The sequence below is a fragment of the Sturnus vulgaris genome, chromosome 21, assembly GCF_052056855.1.
Source record: "Sturnus vulgaris isolate bStuVul1 chromosome 21, bStuVul1.hap1, whole genome shotgun sequence".
NCBI lineage: Eukaryota > Metazoa > Chordata > Aves > Passeriformes > Sturnidae > Sturnus > Sturnus vulgaris.
In genome coordinates, this window is record NC_142263.1 from 4,447,496 (window position 1) to 4,466,933 (window position 19,438).

The following is a 19,438-nucleotide window of genomic DNA, read 5'->3' on the forward strand; positions in this document are numbered from 1 at the left end:
CCTGACTCGTGGTGGGGAAAGCGGGACCACCGTGGCGGGAGCGCGGGGCTGGACCCTCCCTGTCTCGGGGCGGGCTTGGGGCAGGTCTGGGGGGCCGTGTGGGGTGGTTTCCCCGGGCCAGGCGATGCGGGAGGAGCTGGGTCCACCTGCCCAGCCTTCCGTCTGTCCGTCTGTCCGTTCCCCCGGGGCTGCGCAGCGCGGTGGGGGCGTGGCCAACGCGCAGAGCCCCGCCCACTTTCCCCGCCCACCGCCGTCCGTGGCCCCGCCCCAACGGTCGCTCCGCGGGGTGACGCGCGCGAGGCGCAGCCAATCAGAGCCGCGCGTGGTTTTCAAACCGGCGGCGCGCGGGAGGCGGCGGGGCTGGACCGGGACCCGAGACCGAGACTAAAGGGGCCCAGAACCAGCCGTAGTCGAGACCGAGACCAAGATAGGGAGCGGAGCCGGCAGCATTTTCGGGCCATGCAGCGGGCCAAGACTCCCGCCGTGAGTGCGGGCCGGGTTCGGTTTGGGTGTTCCAGGGGGGTGGCGGGGTCAGCCCCGGGGAGGGTCCCCGAGGGGACTGCGGGTTCGGTGCGGTCCGCAGCGCCCCGGTATCTGTGTGTGTGTGTGTGTGTGTGTGTGTGTGTGTGTGTGTGTGTGTGTGTGTGTGTGTGTGCGTATGTGCGTGTGTGTGGTGGGGGGAGCTGCCGGTGCTGCCGCCGGTGATCCCCCGGGTCCCCCGTAGGCGCAGAAGCGGCCCCGGCGCACCCCGCTGCAGCAGCTGCAGCTGCAGTCGGGCGCCGACCGGACCAGCCTGACCCCTCTGCTCCGCCGGCTGCGGCTCAAGGTCAGTGTGCGGGGGATACCAAACGGGGCGGGGCGGGTAACGGGAGGGCTGCGATGTACCGGAACCGGGAATGCTGGGGAGGGTGAATAGTGCTGGCGCAATGGGAGGATTTCCTGGATTAGGGAAATGGGGAGATTGGGACAAACGGGGTGCAGGGGGTAAGGGAAGGGCTGCCCTGACCCACCTTTCCCCCTAAAATGTCCTGCAGGACCATGACTGCGCCACCCCAGTGTCCTGCGCCCGGGGCCCCCGCAGCAGCGTCACTGCGGTGCCTTGCACCCCAGGACCCCCGCAAAGTGCTGCCCTGGGTCCCCGCAGCAGCGTCACTGCGGTGCCTTGCACCCCAGGACCCCCGCAAAGTGCTGCCCTGGGTCCCCCCAGCAGCACCACCCCAATGCCTTGCACCCTGGAGCCCCCCAGCAGCACCACTTTAGAGCCCTCCAGGACCTCCACCCAGGGCCTCAGGACTCCCATAATTAAGCCGGATGCCTCTGAGGCCCCCAGCAATGCCACCCTTATTCCTGACGCCTTGGAGACCTCCAGCAGCACCAGCCCAGAGGCCCCTGGCAGTCCTATCTCAGTGTCCAGCACACCAGAGCTTCCTGACAACACTGTGCCAGCCCCTCTATGCAGTCCAGTCCTGGGGCCCAGCACCTCAGAGCCCTCAAGCAGCACCATGCCAGCCTCTGTGTGCAGCTCCATCCCAGTATCCAGCACCCCAGAGCACCCCAGCAGCACTGTGCCAGTCTCCTTGTGTAGCTCTATCCCAGTGCCCAGCACACCAGAGCTCCCTGACAACACCGTGCCAGCTCCTCTGTGCAGTCCAGTCCTGGGGCCCAGCACCTCAGAGCCTCCCAGCACCAGCGTGCCAGCCTCTGTGTGCAGCTCCATCCCAGTGCCCAGCACCTTGGAGGCCTCCAGCAGCATTCCAGCTCCCCTGTGCAGCTCCATCCCGGTGCCAAGTACCCCAGAGCCCTCCAGCACCAGCGTGCCAGTCCCTGTGTGCAGCTCCATTCCAGTGTCCAGCACCCCAGAGCCCTCCAGCAGCACTATTCCAGCTCCCCTGTGTAGCTCCATCCCGGTGCCCAGCACCCCAGAGCCTTCCAGCAGCACCGTGCCAGTCTCCCTGTGCAGCTCCATCCCAGTGGCTGGCACCTTGGAGTCCCCTGGCAACACCATATACAGCCTTGTCCTGGAGCCCTGCACCCTGGAATCCCCTGGCAGCACCAGCCCAGGGCTCCCCAACATTATTAGCTCAGTGTCTTGCAACCCAAACTCTCCAGGCAGCTCTGCTCTACCTCCCTGCAGCTCTGGGTCCCCTGGCAATGCCAGCACAGCCTCCTGTACCCCAGGGCCCCCTGGCACCAGCTCCACTCCACAGAAAGCTCCTTTCCATGGGTGGCGAGCAGCACCTCCAGACTTTTCCTGCAGCCTTCTGGCCTCCGAGCCCCCATCTGCAAATGGGAGTGCTGATCCTCTGCATTGCCAAGGCACCCCTGAGGGAGCAGAGTTCCCAGCCCCTGTCCCCCCAGAACAGAGCCCACCTGGCCTCCCTCCCATTGAGGCAAGTGGGTTGGAGCCTGCAGGATCAGAAGCCACTGTCACCCCTGTCACCTCACCTGAATCGACCCTGGGTGCTGTGTCCTGGATGTTGCCACTGGTGTGGCTGGAGAAGACCCTCAACAGCTCGTTCCTGGTGGAATCCCTGCGGCACAGCTTGCCCCTCCGCAAGCCACAGCAGGATGCCAGCAGCAGTGTCACCCCCGCGCCCACTGTGGTCACCGGCACCAGCACGACCCCTGTGCCCACTGCAGTCGCTGGCACCAGCATAACCCCGGTGTCCACCATGGCCACTGGCACCAGCATGACGCCGGTGCCCACTGCAGTCGCTGGCACCAGCACGACGCCAGTGCCCACCACAGCCTTTGGGACCAGCATGACCCCAGTGCCCACTATGGTCACGGGCACCAGCATGACCCCGGTGCTCTCCATGGCCACTGGCACCTCCATGACACCTCGGGACATGTGGGAGAGGAGCATGAACACATCCAGAGGAAGTGTCCCCTGTGCCAAGGACAGTGCTGCAGAAACAGACTCCCTGCTCTGGCAGTAAGTATGAGGATATGCCACCCTGCATGGGGCTGTGGTGTCTGTGGGCTGTCCTTGCTCTAAGCCCCTCTCTTTGTCCACAGCTGTCCCCGGGAGCAGCTGAAGACCCTGCCACGGGCAGAGCTGGAGGGGAGGCTGGAGAGCACCCTCATCATCATCGAAGCCCTCTCGCTGCAGCTGCGAGACTGGCAGAAGAGCCAGTGGCTGCGGCCTGGTGTGGGGCCGGCCAAGCAGAGGGACGCGTTCACACAGACGGATGCCATCCACCCCGAAGGGGTAAGAGTCCTCTCCGAGGCGATGCCACCCTGTCCCCAGCAGCCTCGCTGCCGTGACAGTGTCCTTGTGCCCCTGGCAAGACGGTGACCCCGTCTGAGTCGGTGGAGTGGAAGTAAAGTGCGGCTGCTGCATCACGGCATCACGCGCCCGGTGCTGCATTATCACGCCCGGATCAGCCCGCCGAGCCTGCTGGATTTGAACCCTCGTGGGGGGAAACATCCCTGCTGCACATGGGGGGAGGAGGGGAGGTGTCATGGCTGACCAGCTCTCGCTGGCCCCAGGGTGGAGCAGGGCTGGTGTAAAGCACCCTCTGCTCCGCTGGGTGCCTTTGGCAAGAGGAGATCTACTGGCAGATCCACCTGGAGCTGCAGAGGAAAAGGGAGGCTGGGCAGTGGGGAGTGGAGTGGGATCTGCAACTGGAACTGGGTGCCGGTGGCTGTCACTGGTGATGAGTGTGTCAGATCTCAGCCATACAGGGCACACTTGTGTGCCCAGTGCTACCTGTGCCAGCTGCTGTAGCACCAGTGTCCCTGTCCCTTCCCCAGAGCACCTGGAGCAGCCAGAGCCTCCTGTTCCGGGGCCTGGCGGATGCCGCTTTTTGGAGTTTGCAGGATGGGCAGGAGGTGAGCTCCCACACATCCCTCTGCTGCCCCTTTCCCCTGGGCTTTGGGAGACCTGTTGGCACACACAGCTGCTGTTGCTGGTGCCTCACGGTACTGTCACCTCCCACAGCGGGAGCAGGAGAGGACCCTGGTGTCCCAGTGCCAGGCTGTGCATGAAAGTGTTCCCAGCAAGGTGCAGAGCTGCCTGGAAGAGCGGAATGCCATCAGGCAGCAAGTGGATGAAGCCCTACGAGCCAAGGATCAGGTAAGGGGGCAGCTGTTGTGAGATCGAGGCAGTCTCAGCTATCCTCATGCCTTTGGTGAGGCATCTGCATCTCTCCCATCTCTGAGAATGAGGATCTCCCTGGCATGTCAGGGGAAGAAAATCCCAATGTGGAAAGCAAGAAGTGCTGTGGGATGCAGCTCTCTGGATGTTTTTTTTGGCATGTTCTGTGCCTCCCTGGAAGCAGAAGTCCTAGGCTGATACAGGGATGGCTCCTAGGAGTTTCCTCATGTGCGACAGTGTGGCTGGAGCAGCATCCTCTCTCTGCAGGAATATCTCTTCCTGGAGGCTTTCTTTGCCCATGCCAGTGCTGAGATCAGTGCCCGTGACCAGAGCCTGGCCTCCCAGCAAGAGCTGAGCTCGCTGCTGACCCATGCCATCAACCTGCAGGTACTGAGTGTGGTGCTGCCCCTGGCTACCCCACACTGCATAAGGGGCTGGAAGAGCATTGCCACATCCTGGACTTGGGTGCACCAGAGGTTTCCTGGCGCTGCTGCTGGGAAGCTGCTGCAAATTTGGCCTCAGGGCTGGTACTTGCCTCCCTTCATGGCCATTAAATATGTTTTTTCCACCACGGCAGTGCTGACTCATCCCTCCTACCCTACAGGCATCCCTGTCTGCCGAGGCGCAGTCTTTCCGGGAGTTCTTAGATGTCACCTTTGAAAATCTGGAGAAGGAAAGGAGAGCCCTGGATGAGGAGGTGAGGGGTGTCCTGTGGGGGCTCAGCCCCTCGCTGCCCTGCCAGTGCTCTGTGCCCTGGGTGCCATGCCCTGTCCCGGGGTCACACAGCAGGACAGTGCCATGGCAGTGCCACGCTGAGCTCTGCCTGGTGCTGTCTCCCTTCCCAGCGGGAGCAGATGAGGGCCCTGGTGTTCCAGTCCCGTGCCCTGTTTGAGCGTGTGCCCGGCAAGCTGCAGAGCTGCCTGGAGGAGCTGGCTGCCACACGGGAACGAGCAGAGGAAGCTCTTCAAGCCAAGGAGGAGGTACAGGGCTTCTTCCTCTCAGTGCTATAAAGTGTCTGAGGCACAGGGTGATTTGGGGCACCCATTGGTGTGAGAACATCCCATGGGGACGAGCACGCCAGAGCAAGCACAGTGTCTCCATAGGTATCCTGCCAGCTGGAGAAGACCTTGGTGACCCTGCAGAACACAGAGGCTCAGCTGGAGCAGCTGACAGTGGCCAACTCACGCCTGGGCAAAGGTAGGGGTGGACGACATGGGGACTGGAGCTGCCCCGTCCCCCCTGCCCCTGTCCCCCCTGGCTAACACCTCTGTCCCTCACAGACCTGAGCTCCGTGACATTAAATCTGGCCAGCACGGAGCAGGAGCGGGATGCGCTGCAGCAGGAGAACGAGAAGCAGTGGGAGGAGATGGCCCAGTGGGTTTGAGCCCTGATGTCCTGAGCCCTGTTCTACCTCTGGCCCCCAAAACACAGCACCCCCTGATCCCATCCCATCCTATCCCCTCAGGCTGGCACAGGAGAGGAACTCCCTGCAGCAGGAGTGCAAGGAGCTGTGCCAGGAGCTGCGGGAGGCCACTGAGTGCCGGGAGGTAGGAGCTGCCTGACCTTGCCCGTGCCGTCATGCGCTGCCGGCCCCCATGACGGCCTCTCCGGGAAGGCTGGCAGATGGCCAGCAGCGGGATTAGCCCTCCTACAGAGGGGGGATGAGCTTGCGAGGGCAGGGCGGTTGACATCCCGCACGTAGCGCAGCTTTTCATCCTACCCGGCAGGGATTCCCAGGGAGGGGGCTGGGCAGCTTCTTGGAGATAATTTTCTTGGAGGTAATTTTCCCCTGCAGGCATAGGAGCTGTCCTCCAGTCTATGTCCCCAGTAAACTGGTTTGTAGGGTTTGGGCTGCTGGGATAAAGTTGCCCCTGATTAGAAACAGCACCCTGAGGCATGGGAGGGTCTGTGCTGGAGGTCCCGATGAGCCTCCCCTGGTCTCTGCTTGGCTACTCATGGCTGTGTCCCCCCACCCTACAGTTCCTGGATCAGGAGAACCAAATGTGCCGCACGCAGCTGCTGGAGGTGGAGGCCAGACTGAACTCCACGCTGGCCACGCTGCAGGAGCAAGTCCTGCAGCACGAGGAGCTGATGGAGTCCCACCAACGCCTGCGGTACTGCCCCACTCACCTGCTCCACTCCAACCCCTCTAGTTTTGGGAAATCAAAACCTGGGGTGTCAGAGGGAACATTTTGACCATGGTCACTGCTGTTCTAGCCAAGTGTGGTGGTCTAGGTGGGTGGGAGAGGCTGTGGGGAAGGCCAGCAGATCTTGAGGCAAGCTGCCTGAATCTGTGGGATTTGCACCATTGCTGGTTCATGGTGAGAGGCAGGTATGTCCCCATCCCACATCAAAGAAGGGAAGTGCTGAGGCTGATGCCATCCCACAGGGAAGAGCAAGCTGCCCTCAGCAAGGAGCTGGACAGCACCAAGGCCGAGCTCCTCAGCTTGCAGACAAAGAGGAACAAAGTTTCTTGGTGCTCCACGGACATTATGGAGAGCAAGATGCGGTTGCAGGAGCTCGCTGACTGCCTTAAGGCTGCTCTGGAAGAGCAGGTAGGAGCCCTGCACTGGGGACAAGGATGACAGGATAGCCCAGGGGGGTCACACACCTGTGGCTCTCCATGGCACAGCTTTGAGACCCAGTGCTTGCTGGGGCAGTCACAAGCTGCACTCTGGTGCTGTATTCTCCTTCCCCTCTGAAGGATGATGATGATGCTCCATCGAGAAGCAAAGCCTGGACCCCAGGCCCCCGGACCCCGGGCTGGCAGACCCCACGCCGTGCCTGGACCCCAGCCTTCCGCACCCCGGTGTGCCGCACCCCGCACCACACCAGCAGCTCCTTTGTGGGCAGCGTCCTGAAAGCCGTGGCAGGGAAAGGTGAGCTGGCACCCCCTCTCTGGGTTTTGGGGAGTCCCAGGATGGGGGTTGCTTCCTCCCATGCTGGGGCATGTGCAGGGCTGGGCACAGCTGCTGTCCTCTCCTCTTGCAGATGCCAATGAAACCACCAGGAGTGGGAGTACAGTTGCCAAGGACAAACTTGGATCTGTGCCAAAGGCAATAGGTATTGGGGCTGTCACCTTGTCTGGGACCCTGCTCTGAAGCTGCAGGGCTGCTGTGCAGAGGGATGAGCAGGCACGCTTTCCTTTGTGTGCCCTGGGGCTGATGTTCCTGCTGTGTTGCTCACGAGGCTCTTTCCTGCCTGCAGATCCTGAGGACACTCTGCTGGAGAGTGTGAAGGAGCTGAGAGCTGTGGTCTCCAACCTTGCCATGCTGAGCTCCCGCATCCAGGAACTGGAGCAGAGCGAGTTCAGGGCACTGCAGACAGAGATGTGAGTTCAGCATGGGCTCACATCTAGGGTTGGGTAGGGGCATCACCGTCCTGGGCATGGCCTTTCCTGCAGGCAGCCTGCCTGGGCCTGCTTCTTGCTCCAGTCCTGGATTAGACCTCTCCTGTGATGGCTAGATGGGCTTTTTCCAGCTGGCTGGGCTGGACCAGGTGTTTTCTCTCACCATGGGCCCAGGGGCATGTCCAGGAGGGGGTTTGGTACCTGGTGCTGTGCTTGGTTGCAATGCCCACCCACTCACCACCACTGTCCTCTCCCAGCTCTGACCTGCAGCTGCGCCTGGAGACAGTGACAGCTGAGAGCAAGGAGAAGGTGGATATTCAGGCTGCCACCATTGCCAAGCTGAACAAGGCGCTGAGGACCAAGCTCGAGGTGAGGCAGAAGTGGGCCAGCGCTTACCCCAGGGCAGAGCCGAACTGGGACGGGTGCTGATCTAGGACATGGAGAAATCTGGTGATGCCTCATGGGTGCTCCTGGCTTATCTGACCTCCTCAAACATGAGAAAACCTGCTCCGGGGTGCTGGGGGTGGCCAGGGCTGGGCACTGCCTGACCCCACTTCTTCCTCCCTATCAGAATGAGAAGGAGCTGCAGGATGCGGTGAAACAGCAGGAAGAGAGGATGTTGCAACTCATCGACAAGAGTGGGGAAGTCATGGTGTGTGATGAGGGCATGGGTGGGCTGCACCCCATGGGGCTGCCAGCCACAGAACCCCTCTCAGCATCCCTTTTTCCCCTGTAGAGGCTGAAGGCAGAAGTCTCCGAGCTGAAGCACTTGCTCCAGCGTGCAGAGACAGAGGCCAAGGTGCTGTGGGAGGAGATGAGGGACAAGGAGCACCAGGTGGACACTGCCTACGTCCAGGAGCGGGTCGTGCTGCGGCAGGAGGTGAGGCTGGGGAGCTGCAGGGCTGAGGCTCCTCATGTCACCCCACCATGGACAAGGAGACCTCTTCAGACCTTGCTCCTCAAATCCTGCCCCCCACTCCAGAGCTTTCCCCCACAGGGATCTCAGCACGGCTTGCTCCTTTTGCAGGTGAATAAACTGAGGCTGCTGCTCATGGAAAAAGAAGACACGTACCTGGAGCAGGTATGTGGAGCCCTAAAGGGGCTGCCCTCGCTCCAGCTGTAGCATCAGAATGGTTTGGGTTGGAAGAGACCATAAAGGTCACCTAGTTCCAACACTCCTGACATGGGCAGGGGTCCCCTCTTCCTTCTGGGCTGGTGCCTTCCCAAGTTTGGAGCAGAGTCCTGACAGGCAATCTTCCACCACCACAGGTTCGAAGGCTGGAGATAAAACTCCATCGTACCCAGAAAATGCTGAGGACTCACGAGGAGATGCAGGAGAAGATAAAAGAGGTGAGATGTACAGTTCATTGCTCACACCCTTGCTGTGTCTGTAACACCACCAACCCAATCACGATTCCTGCTGCTGTCCCCAGGTCCTGTCGGCTGTCCCTGAGGTAGCTCTGGGCTGCCAGGAGCTCCAGAGCCTACTGTGCTACCTGGGCCTGAAGCCAGCCAGCAATGAAGCTGCTGAGCCGCTATAGCCTGTAGCCTGAAACCTTTCCTGTTGTTAATGTTGTAATTATTTATTGAATAAAGTTGTGTTGGCTTTTACCCTGCCTGCTGCGTGCATTCAGGAAGCTCCTGGTGCTGTGGGTGGGGACAATTTGTCCAGCCTGTGCCGGTTGCTCCTGTTCTGTCACGGGGCTGTGGGCACAGCTCCCTGCCACCCCAGGGCCTCTCCTTCTTGGCGGGGGACACATCCCCCACTCTGTGCCAGTGCTTGCTCTCAATAAGGGACTGCGTTCCCCAGGCTCCCACCCTGCGGCCCCGGCAGCAGCCAGAGTGCCCGGGCTGAGCCAGCTTCCCTCCCCGCTCCTCCTCCTGCCCTAGATTCCCTCTGTGCCCTGCTCTGCAGGGGCTCGTCGGATCTTGCACCCCATCCTGGGGCTGCAGGCACGAGCCTGTTGCGTGGGAATTGTTCCAGAGGCTGGATCCCTCACCTTATCACGGCGATGGTTCCAGAGGTTGGATCCTGCACCCCCAGCACGGGGCTGTGAGCACACGCCTGTTGCACGGGGATGTTTCCCCCTCCCAGCCTGGCTCCAGCACGCAGTATCCCATGGCTCAGCCAGCGCCGGGAGCTCTGCCAGCTCCTGCTCCCAACCCCCCTTTGGTCCTCGCTGCTGCATGGAGAGGGGGGAAGCTCCCTTAGGGGCTCCCCGGCTCCCAGCACAGCTCCAACCTCACCTCCCTTCTTCCCTCCTGGGACAGCTCTTGCGGGATCCCCCTCCCGGTGTTCCTGACCCCAAGGATGCTCCCCACCGCCATGGGAACCACGAGGCAGCTTCCCTCCCCTGCAATTGCCCAAAATAGCAGCACTCCAACAAGTGCTCTGGTTTTTAATGGCCTCTTTCTCCTGCCCAAGGGGGGTGGAAATCACCTTCCCCTGCCCTCTGCCACAGCCCTGCCGCTTGCTGTGTGGGGCGGGTGCTGTGACCGATTTTTTTACCCGGCAAGTGGAGGTGTTTGGGGCTGTGCCTCCACGTCCTGGGTGCGTGGGTGGCTCGTGGGGAAGCAGTGCCCTCTGCTCCCTGGCACTACCTCTCTGCCTGCTCTGTGACCCCGCTGGGTTGGGTACAGCCTCCCGAGGTGCAAGGCTGGCAGTGGTGGGGGGCCGGCTCTGGGATGGAGGGAGATGTGCTCCCTTCCCTGGATTATGGCCACGCCGGGCGGCTGAGCCTCCTTTTACGGCGGGATTCAGCACAGCGGGGCCCTGGCAACCGTCCCCGTGGGGCGAGTGGGGACACTGGTATTGTCCCTGTGCCGGCTGTGGGTGGTTTTTTAAGGGGGTTGGTCTCTTGTGTCTCCATCCTGTCCTGGAGGGTCTGGGGCTCAGTGCTGCTGGCCCCCGGGCACAGAGATGTCCCAGATGGGGTATCCTGCACAGTGACAGTGACCCCAGCCTGGGGGTAGGACAAGGGGGTCCCCGGGCACAGAGGTCAGCAGAAGGAAAGTCTCTGTTTTTGGATAATAGTGGCAATAGAGGGGTACAGCAGGGGTGTCAGAGGGGTAACCAAGCAGGAGTAGTGGGACAGAGGGGTCTCCAGCAGCAACTGGAGATGGCACAGCGGAGTCCCTGGCTGGCATGGAGAGGCCTTCCTATGACAAGGGGTGACTCAGCTGGGCGGTGGCAGGGGGGACACAGAGGGGTCCCCATCACCAGCACGGCTTTGCAAAGGGGTGATAGGGAGGGGTCCGCAGCTTGGGATTGTCACCTTAGGGTCGCCAGGAGCGCGGGGGTTGTCGCCGGCGGGGGAGCACGACCCCGGCGGGGGGGGGGAGGGGGGCTGTGGCCAGCGGGGGGGCACGGGCGGTGGCGGGGGCGGGCCGGGGCGGGGCGGGGGGCCGGTCCTGTCCGGTGCCGCCCCGCCGGTCACGTAGCTCTGCGGCACCGCAGCCACATTTACCGCGGGGCCGGAGCGCGCAGCCCGCAGTCCGTGCTCGTCGCCGCCGCCCTATACGGTACGGGGGAGCCGGGGGTCGGGGAGAGCCGGGAGGCCGGGGGGAGCTGCCGGGGGGGCAGTCGGGGGGTCCCGGCGGTGGGAGCCGGGAGCCCCGCCGAGCCTCCCCGGTGTCTCCGTGCGGCATCTCGGGGGTGGATCCGCGCTGGGGGGCTCCAGAGCAGAGAGATCCCCGGGCATGGGGGTACTGGGGGTTTGGGGGGACCCAGGATACTCCTCCTGCGCTGACGGAGCTCGAGTTTCTGCGGTGCTGGCGGGAGGAACGAGCGCCCCGGCTCTTGGGGGCATCACTGGCTCCGCGACGGCGCCAGCCCCTGGGTATCGCCATCCTTGGCGTACCCCAAACTTTGGGTACCTCCATCCTCGAGTTGTGGCGCCCTGGGGCGGCTCCGTCCCCTATTCCCGGGCTATTTCCGCCCCCCCGGTATCCCTATCCCCGTGTTATCGTCATCGCCCGCGTAACCTCCCCGCAGGATATTCCCGACTGTGGAGTATCTCCGTCTCCGGGGTACCCCAAAGCCCGGGTAGCTCCACACTCAGGCAGTGCCTCCCTGGGGTTTCTCTTTCCCCTTTGCCCAGAGTATTTCCGGCCCCCCGGTACCCCCGTCCCCGGGCTGTTTCCATTACTCGTGGGATATTCCCATCCCCAGGGTACCCCCATCCCGGTCCCCTCGTGTCCTGCGCGGGTCCCCGCGGAGCTGCGCTCCCTCAAGATGGCTGGGCTGGGGGCGGGCTGGCAGGCAGGCACCAAAATGGCTGGGAACTGCCCGGCATCCTCCACGATCCCTGCCACGAGGCTTACACAACGTGCCCTGGCCGGTGGGGTCGGGCTGCCAGCCCCGTGGGGGTCCCTGCTGCCCGGGGAAGGGGCTACGTGTGGTTTCGAGGTGTCGCCCCGGTGGTGCGTGACTCAGTCCCCGTCCGCTCGCAGCCACCGCCACCATGACGCACCAACACCCCGCGCTGACGGCCGAGCAGAAGAAGGAGCTTTCGGACATCGCGCTGCGGATCGTGGCCCCGGGGAAGGGCATCCTGGCAGCCGATGAGTCCGTAGGTCAGTTTGGGAGGGGGAAATCTGTCCTGCCACCCCTTTTCCCCACACCGGATGGAGGCTGATGAGGGTGCTGGGTGCCTGCAGGGAGCATGGCCAAGCGCCTCAACCAGATTGGGGTGGAAAACACGGAGGAGAACCGCCGGCTGTACCGCCAGATCCTCTTCAGCGCCGACAGCAGGGTGAAGAAATGCATCGGGGGCGTCATCTTCTTCCACGAGACCATGTACCAGAAGGCTGATGACGGCACCCCCTTCGTCCAGATGATCAAGGACAAGGGCATCGTTGTGGGCATCAAGGTGTGGGGCATGTCCTGCTGGGTATATGGGGTGCTGAGGGTGCTTGGAGGGTGCTGGTGAGGCTCAGCACTGCCTTCCTCTCATTCCACAGGTGGACAAGGGTGTTGTGCCTCTGGCCGGAACTGATGGCGAGACCACCACGCAGGGTAGGTGTAGGGGTTTGGGGCCATGGGGTTTGGGGGCTGCAGGGTTGGGGGCCATGGGATTTGTGGCTGTGGGGCTGACACGCTGCCCCACAGGTCTGGATGGGCTGTGGGAGCGCTGTGCCCAGTACAAGAAGGATGGGGCGGACTTTGCCAAGTGGCGCTGCGTGCTGAAGATCAGCGAGCACACTCCCTCGGCGCTTGCCATCATGGAGAATGCCAACGTCCTGGCCCGCTACGCCAGCATCTGCCAGCAGGTACGTGTGTGCACGGTGCCATCGCCCCACAGGGTGGGCAGTGACCACTGTGAGGCTCAGCACTGCGCCTGTGCAGGGATGATGATCCCTGGGGATCATCCCCAGTGGCTGGACATAACCCCTGTGTTGGGTAACACCTCACGTGGGCGGCACGGGTATCACCCACAGGATCAGGTGTAAGTCCGTGGGGCCAGGTGTTGCTACGTGCCCCTACTCCATAGGGCCGAGAATTGACCCTCCCAGCTTGGGCATCCCCAAGTGAGGCTGGGCATCACCGCCAAGGGGGGCATTGAGCCTCGGAGCTGGCTGAGCATTGCTCCGCAGATCTGGGAATTGTCCCACATAGCCATGGGGCTGAGGGATGCCCAGGGACATCACTGTGATGGCCTCTGCCTGTTTGCAGAACGGCATCGTGCCCATTGTGGAGCCAGAGATCCTGCCTGATGGTGACCACGATCTCAAGAGGTGCCAGTATGTGACAGAGAAGGTGAGTGGTGGTGTGGCAGCAGGGTGGGTGCTATGCTGTGCTGTGCCATGCCAGGGGACTCCACGCTGCCTGTCCTCCCCAGGTGCTGGCAGCTGTCTACAAGGCACTGAGTGATCACCACGTCTACCTGGAGGGGACCCTGCTGAAGCCCAACATGGTGACCCCTGGGCACTCCTGCCCCACCAAGTACAGCCCGGAGGAGATTGCCATGGCCACTGTCACCGCTCTGCGCCGCACTGTGCCCCCAGCTGTGCCAGGTACTAGCCCTCGCATGTGGCAGAGACTGGGAGAGTGATACCCTGTGTCCCCTCCTGTTCCATAACCCTGCTCTCCACAGGTGTCACCTTCCTGTCTGGGGGTCAGAGTGAGGAGGAGGCTTCCATCAACCTCAACGCCATCAACACGTGCCCGCTGGTGCGGCCATGGGCCCTCACCTTCTCCTACGGGCGGGCACTGCAGGCGTCGGCGCTCAGTGCCTGGCGCGGGCAGAAGGACAACGCTGAAGCTGCCACCGAGGAGTTTGTCAAACGTGCAGAGGTGACGGGGGTGGCCCTCCTGGGAGCAGAGTGCCAAGGGCTGGGCTGGTGGGGACACCAAGGACTGTGTGCCCACGGGAGGAGGGGTGGCTGAGGACCATGTCCCATGGGCGGAGAGAAAACACCAAGGGCTGTGCACGTTAGGACAAGGGATGCCAAGAACCACGGTCCTCATGGAAGGGACACAGTACTGTCTCTGGTGGGGGACAGTGAGAGCTGTGTTCCTATCAATGAGGGGTGCCAAGGGCCACATCCCTGAGCTCTGCTCCCCAGGTGTCCCCATGAGCAGGGAGACCCTGCAGGCTGTGTCCTCAGTGACTTGGGGACCTTGAGTGACACCCCAGCGTGACCACTGACCTTTCCTTCTCCTGCAGGTGAACGGACTGGCAGCGCTGGGCAAGTACGAGGGCAGCGGGGACGACTCCGGGGCCGCCGGGCAGTCCCTCTACGTGGCCAACCATGCGTACTGAGCCCCGGCCGGGCAGCCCACCGGCCCCGGCCCCCGCCCCGGCCCCTCCCCGCCACCGCTCACACCCCGCTTCCACCCCAGCCACCCAGGGGAGCCGCCACGCGGGGAGGGGAAGGGGGGAGCGCCCCGCGGGATGTCCGCAGATGGAATGAGGGCTCCGGCTCCGCCGGGCCCTGGGGGGAGCCAGCCGGGTGCCCCTTTGGCCGGGGGGCTCCGTGAGGGGAGGAGGGCAGGCCGCGTGGGGGGCAGGAGGGGAGGCCTGGGGGTGCCCCTGCCCTGCCGTAGCTTTGCAGTCCTGGTCGCTGCCGCCCTTGGGGCGCCTGTGTCGTGTTCGCCGTGTGCACCCCGTGTACCAAATAGCCTAACAACGAATAAATGGTAGAGACAGCGCTGTGCCGCCTCTTTCCTCGCCGCGGGGCACCCGGGAGCTCTTCCCACCCCTCACCCATCTGGGCATCGTCGGCAGCGTGTTGTGCTTACTTATGCAATGAGCTGTGCTGGGTCTCAGCCCGCCCACACACATCGTGAGGCTCCGTGAGCTTGGCAGGGGGTGGGTGGGCTCCCCCGCAGGGCGATGGAGCAGGTGAGGAGCTCCCGTCTCCCCTCTCCGTGTCACAGTCTCGGTCCCGGTACTCGGTGCTGTCCCGGTGCCCGCGGGAGGTGCCGCCACGTGTCCCTCCACGGCACTCGTAGAGCTTAAAGCCCGCCTCCTCAAGGTCGATACGCGCTCTGATTGGTTCTGCTGCTCGCCCGTCTGTGTCGCCGCGCGGCGCACGCCGCGCTCATTGGCTGCCTTAGGTATTATGAGCACTGATTGGCTGGGATGGCTCAGGGTACGTCCCTCCCGGCTGGGCCAGGAAGTGAAGATGGCGGCGGCGGCTGCCTTGGCTGCGGATGAGGCAGGTACTGGTGGGCTCGGATGCTCGGTGTTTGTTCATTGTCTCCCAGTTCCCCGACCGCGGTCTCCGGGGAGCTGGGCCGGTGCTGAGCGCTGTTCCCGCAGAGCGGGCGCGGGGCCGGCGCGCCGCCCTGTCTTTCGCAACCATCGCTGTGGTGCTGGGACTGCCGCTGTGGTGGAAAACGACCGAGACCTACCGCGCTGCACTGCCCTACGCGGACATCGATGGGCTCGGCCAGCAGCCGGTGAGCGCCTGGCGGGCCCGGGGGCGGAGGCTCGGGAGGCTCGGGAGCCCGGGCTGACGCTGCCCCTGTGCAGGTTCGGCTGGTGGTGCCCATGGCCGTGGTCTTCAGCCCGGGGTCGGTGCCCAGGGACCTGCCGAGGCCGCTGCCCTTCAGGGACGTGCAGGAGATGGAGATTTCCGTGAACCGTGAGAGACCCTCTTGTCTGTCCCTGCCCCGTCCGCTCCTCATGGGTGGCCTCGTCCTTTCCCTGGGGGTCCCACCCTGCCTGCGGCTTCACTCCCCGGCAGCCGGGATCTCCCGGGACCCCAGCCCCACTCACCAGCATCAACCAGCCCTGAGCTGGCAGTGCAGGGAGCAGGACAGTGAGGTCCCAGGATGCTGCAGGGAAGGGACCAGCTCCATTGCCCGGGGATGGGGACAATAGAGCCCTCAGAGGACGGGGTGTGTCTCAGAGTGGGATGTGTCTGGTTAGTGTGAGGCTGTCTCACTAGCAGTGTGGACCAGTGATGCTAGATCCCATAGTGGTTCACGCCACTGGCACCCAAAGGACCTCGTGCCATGTTTCCCTCTGAGGCTGTCCCTTGTCTCTGTAAGCACCAGGCTCCTGTGAGGGGTCTGGGATCAGCAGATTCACTCAGGTTTTCTGCCCTTGCAGTGAGAACCAGCGTCACATCCCACTACGAGATGCGCTATCGCAGCACCACGGGTCAGGAGGAGGCAGCACTGGCTGCGGCGACTGCACGAGGTATTGGAGCAGGGAATTGCTGGGAAGCTCTTCTTCCTGAGGCTGGCTGAGCTGAGAACACACTTTGCTTTGTCTCAGAGTGAGACAGGGATTGGAGTGACATTCCCAACCCTGCCAGTGCTTCCATCTTCCCCAGAGGCAGATGCTGCTCTGCACCCGCTGCAGGACACCACCATGGGCTCTCTGACCATGTATGTGGTCCCTGAAACCTCCTCTCTCTTGCCTCAGGTAGGCAGCAGCACTCTGTGGTGCCAGCCTCTGTGTGCTTCACCCCTGGGAGGTGGCACAGGTGGCACTGTCCTGTTCTCAGGGCACTGCTCCCAGCCCTCACCCCATCCCATCCCCAGGGCATCAATGTCTACGTGGGGAAGCACCGCAGCGCCCTGGTGAGGGCTGGGGGGAGCCTGGCTGCCCTGCAGGCCCGGCTCCTGGAGGTGACACAGGTGATGTCCTTCACGGCCAGCTCCATCGCTGCCGCCCTGTCAGACCGTGTGGCCAACGGACAGCTCAGCCCCGACGCACGGCGGAACCTGAAATCCAGCCTGGGTATGGATGTGCTCTCCATCCCTGCTCCCTGGCCTCGGGAAAGCCTTCTGCTCCTGGGGAAGATCCCATTCCTGCTCCACTTGTAGCATCCCTGGATGTCTTCTGGGCTAAACAGACCCCTTTGGCTGTAGCAGTTGTTGTGGACCAGGGTTGCTGTGATTGCTCTGTTGGTGTCACCCCACAGTGGGATGGGCTAGGCAGAAGAGGACAGGTCGTGCTGCTCTTGGGAGCTCTGTCACGGCCTCAGTGGCTCACAGGCTGTGGGTCCTTGCAGGGTATGAGATCACCTTCAGCCTGCTGAACCCTGACCCCAAGTCCCACACCGTGGACTGGGACATCGAGGGGGCTGTAAACCGCTATGTGAAGCCTGTCCTGGACAAACTGAGCTTGCTGGCCAACTTTTCTGTGGATTCACAGGTGAGGGCTGAGACAGATGGTGGGGAAAGCCCAGCCCTGACCTCCTTGGGATGCACTTCTCTGACAGCAGCATGTCCCCTTGTGTTCCTGCAGATCCTATACTACGCTGTCCTAGGAGTGACACCACGCTATGACAAGGAGTCCTCCAGCTTCCTCCTGAGTGCTCACAGCCTCCCACATGTCATCAACCCCGTGGAGGCCCGGCTGGGTGAGCACCGTGCTCGTGGCTCACTGGGATCTGTCTCATGGGACTGTGGCTCCCTTTCCCCCCAGCCCATGTGAGAGCTGCAGGGCTGGCTGTGAAGGAGGAGCTGGGCTGTGGGCTGCTTTTGCTGTCCCTGCCAGCCACAAGAGTTCTGTGACTGTCCTACTTTCAGGCTCCAGTGCTGCCTCACTCTACCCAGTGCTGAACTTCCTGCTGTATGTGCCAGAGCGCTCCCACTCCCCTCTGTACATCCAGGACAAGGATGGAGCCCTAGTGAGCACCAACGCCTTCCACAGCCCTCGCTGGGGTGGCATCATGGTATGAGAACCATGAGGGTGCTGGCAGTGCTAGGACAAGGTGGTGGCTCCCTGCTCCCAGCTGCTGACCCTGTTGGCCCTGAAGCTCTGGCTATGCCTCGCTGACACATTCTCTTGCAGGTTTACAATGTTGAAGTCCCTGCTTCCCCCCAAGCCTCCCTCCCTCTGCATGTGGATGTGGACATGGCACGAGTGATGGAGGTTTTCCTGGCCCAGCTCCGGTGAGGATGTGCTCTTCCCTCCCCAGGCCTCTCTGGAAATCACTGAGGTCAGAACAGACTGTACTCAAACAGCTTGTTCACTGCTCCCTCTGTGGGCTCTGGGAGGCTGAGGGTGGCTCTTTGTGGCCTTCGAGGTGCTGGCTACTGGCCACCACTGCTCTGTGTCCAGGGACGCTGGCACACCTCCCATCTCCTCAAGCCTCAGGTAGGAGGCTTGGTTTATCATGCCACACATTCAGGAGGCAATTAGGCAGGATTGGGACTGAAAAGGGAAGAAGAGCAGGGAGCTCATGGGAATGCAGGCTTGTGATGTGGGCTAGGACCATCCCTCCTACTCCTAGGTTACTCTTCGGGCTGTCTCGGGAAGAGGTGCCTCCTGAGTTCCTGCTGGAAAGGCCAGGGAATGAGGGGCTGGCTGACTGGGAGCTGGACCACCTGCTCTGGGCCCACACTGTGGAGAACATCGCCACAGTGTCCACCACCCTGACCTCGCTGGCCCAGCTCCTGGACAAGATTGGGAACATCGTCATCAAGGATGATGTAGCCTCTGAGGTAGGGCTGGAGCACTCTGCAGTGGGGAGCAGAGGGGGCTGAGTGTCCCTGTTGCCCTCCCTGGCCAGGGACTGACCCTTGGTGTTGTTCCCACACAGGTTTACCGGGCAGTGGCCTCAGTCCAGAGTGCTGTGACCAAGCTGTCCCTGGGCCACCTGCACGCAGCTTTCCAGGCCAGCAAGGAGGCTGTCACCTCCTCGGAGAGGGCCTTCTTTGATCCATCTCTCCTCCATCTCCTCTACTTCCCTGATGACCAGAAATTTGCCATCTACATCCCGCTCTTCTTGCCCATGGCTGTCCCAATTCTCTTATCCCTGGCCAAGATTGTCCGGGAGACCAGGCTGCGTAAGAAGGAGCCCACCAAGATGGACTGAGCAATGATGCCCTGGCTTGGGGCTGTCCTCACAGACTTATGGCCCAGAAAGGCACCCCAGGGCCAGGCCTGGCTGCTTGGCTTGGGTGTGCCAGGGCCAGGATGCAGGAGTGGGAACAGAGGCTGCTTTGGGGGGTGGGAAGGGGTCTCAGTTTAGGTACTGAGCCCTCCTGCACCCACAGAGGCAGAGATGGGAGGGAGGTGCTGCCTTTGTGTACCCCCAGCCTGGTGCTGTACTCAGAAGAAGCTGCTGTGTAAATAAAGAACCCCCTGTTCTGTGGGGGGCTGATGTGGGGCTGTGTGAACCTCCTTTAGCCTTCCGGGGGGTGCCTATTGCCCTGCCTTCCCCTGGCCCAGCTTTTCTGCCCCTACTCCCTTGCTTTATGGGGTCTGGCTCCTGTCGTATGGGTATTGAGCCAAAAATACTTTGCTGGGGAGGGGGGACAGTTCCTGGGGGCAGTTCCTGGAGTCCATCCAGGACTGTGAGAGGATTGCAGAGCCCCCGGGGGCAGCCCACCTTAGCGAGCTCCAGCTCCTCCATTGTGTGCCGATCTGAGGCTGCTTGGGGCGGGTGTCCCTGTGCTCCGAGCCAGGTGTGGGCTCTGTCCCCACCTCACCTGCGCTCCTGGCGGGGGGGTTCACCCCATTCTCCTCCAGCAGAAAGGCTTTGCCCTAAGCCTCAGGGAGCAGCGTGGGGGGGCGGCTTTC

At 62.7% G+C, this 19,438-nt stretch overlaps 3 protein-coding genes across 3 annotated transcripts; all 3 read left to right on the forward strand.

The window, feature by feature from the left end:
* The first annotated feature begins 325 nt into the window (after nt 1-325).
* On the forward strand, nt 326-9,059 carry SPAG5 (sperm associated antigen 5). Its single transcript, XM_088177005.1, has 23 exons — nt 326-483; nt 725-826; nt 1,035-2,935; nt 3,019-3,211; nt 3,757-3,834; nt 3,944-4,078; nt 4,367-4,486; nt 4,704-4,796; nt 4,945-5,079; nt 5,203-5,296; nt 5,380-5,473; nt 5,565-5,646; nt 6,080-6,213; nt 6,489-6,654; nt 6,804-6,978; nt 7,091-7,162; nt 7,307-7,430; nt 7,706-7,817; nt 8,020-8,100; nt 8,185-8,328; nt 8,476-8,529; nt 8,718-8,798; nt 8,882-9,059. Exons 1-23 carry the CDS (start codon nt 460-462, stop codon nt 8,987-8,989), a joined length of 4,302 nt encoding a protein of 1,433 aa, XP_088033131.1. The 5' UTR covers nt 326-459; the 3' UTR covers nt 8,990-9,059.
* A 1,792-nt stretch (nt 9,060-10,851) lies between these two features.
* On the forward strand, nt 10,852-14,600 carry ALDOC (aldolase, fructose-bisphosphate C). The gene is made up of 9 exons (XM_014876490.2): nt 10,852-10,970; nt 11,901-12,023; nt 12,108-12,319; nt 12,411-12,465; nt 12,559-12,719; nt 13,123-13,206; nt 13,289-13,463; nt 13,544-13,743; nt 14,117-14,600. Exons 2-9 carry the CDS (start codon nt 11,912-11,914, stop codon nt 14,210-14,212), a joined length of 1,095 nt encoding a protein of 364 aa, XP_014731976.1. The 5' UTR covers nt 10,852-10,970; nt 11,901-11,911; the 3' UTR covers nt 14,213-14,600.
* Nucleotides 14,601-15,011: 411 nt separating this feature from the next.
* Nucleotides 15,012-19,025, forward strand: PIGS (phosphatidylinositol glycan anchor biosynthesis class S). The gene is made up of 12 exons (XM_014876489.2): nt 15,012-15,114; nt 15,215-15,354; nt 15,428-15,539; nt 16,010-16,099; nt 16,236-16,327; nt 16,447-16,645; nt 16,920-17,062; nt 17,156-17,270; nt 17,440-17,585; nt 17,705-17,805; nt 18,147-18,357; nt 18,456-19,025. Exons 1-12 carry the CDS (start codon nt 15,015-15,017, stop codon nt 18,729-18,731), a joined length of 1,725 nt encoding a protein of 574 aa, XP_014731975.2. The 5' UTR covers nt 15,012-15,014; the 3' UTR covers nt 18,732-19,025.
* The last annotated feature ends 413 nt before the right edge of the window (nt 19,026-19,438 follow it).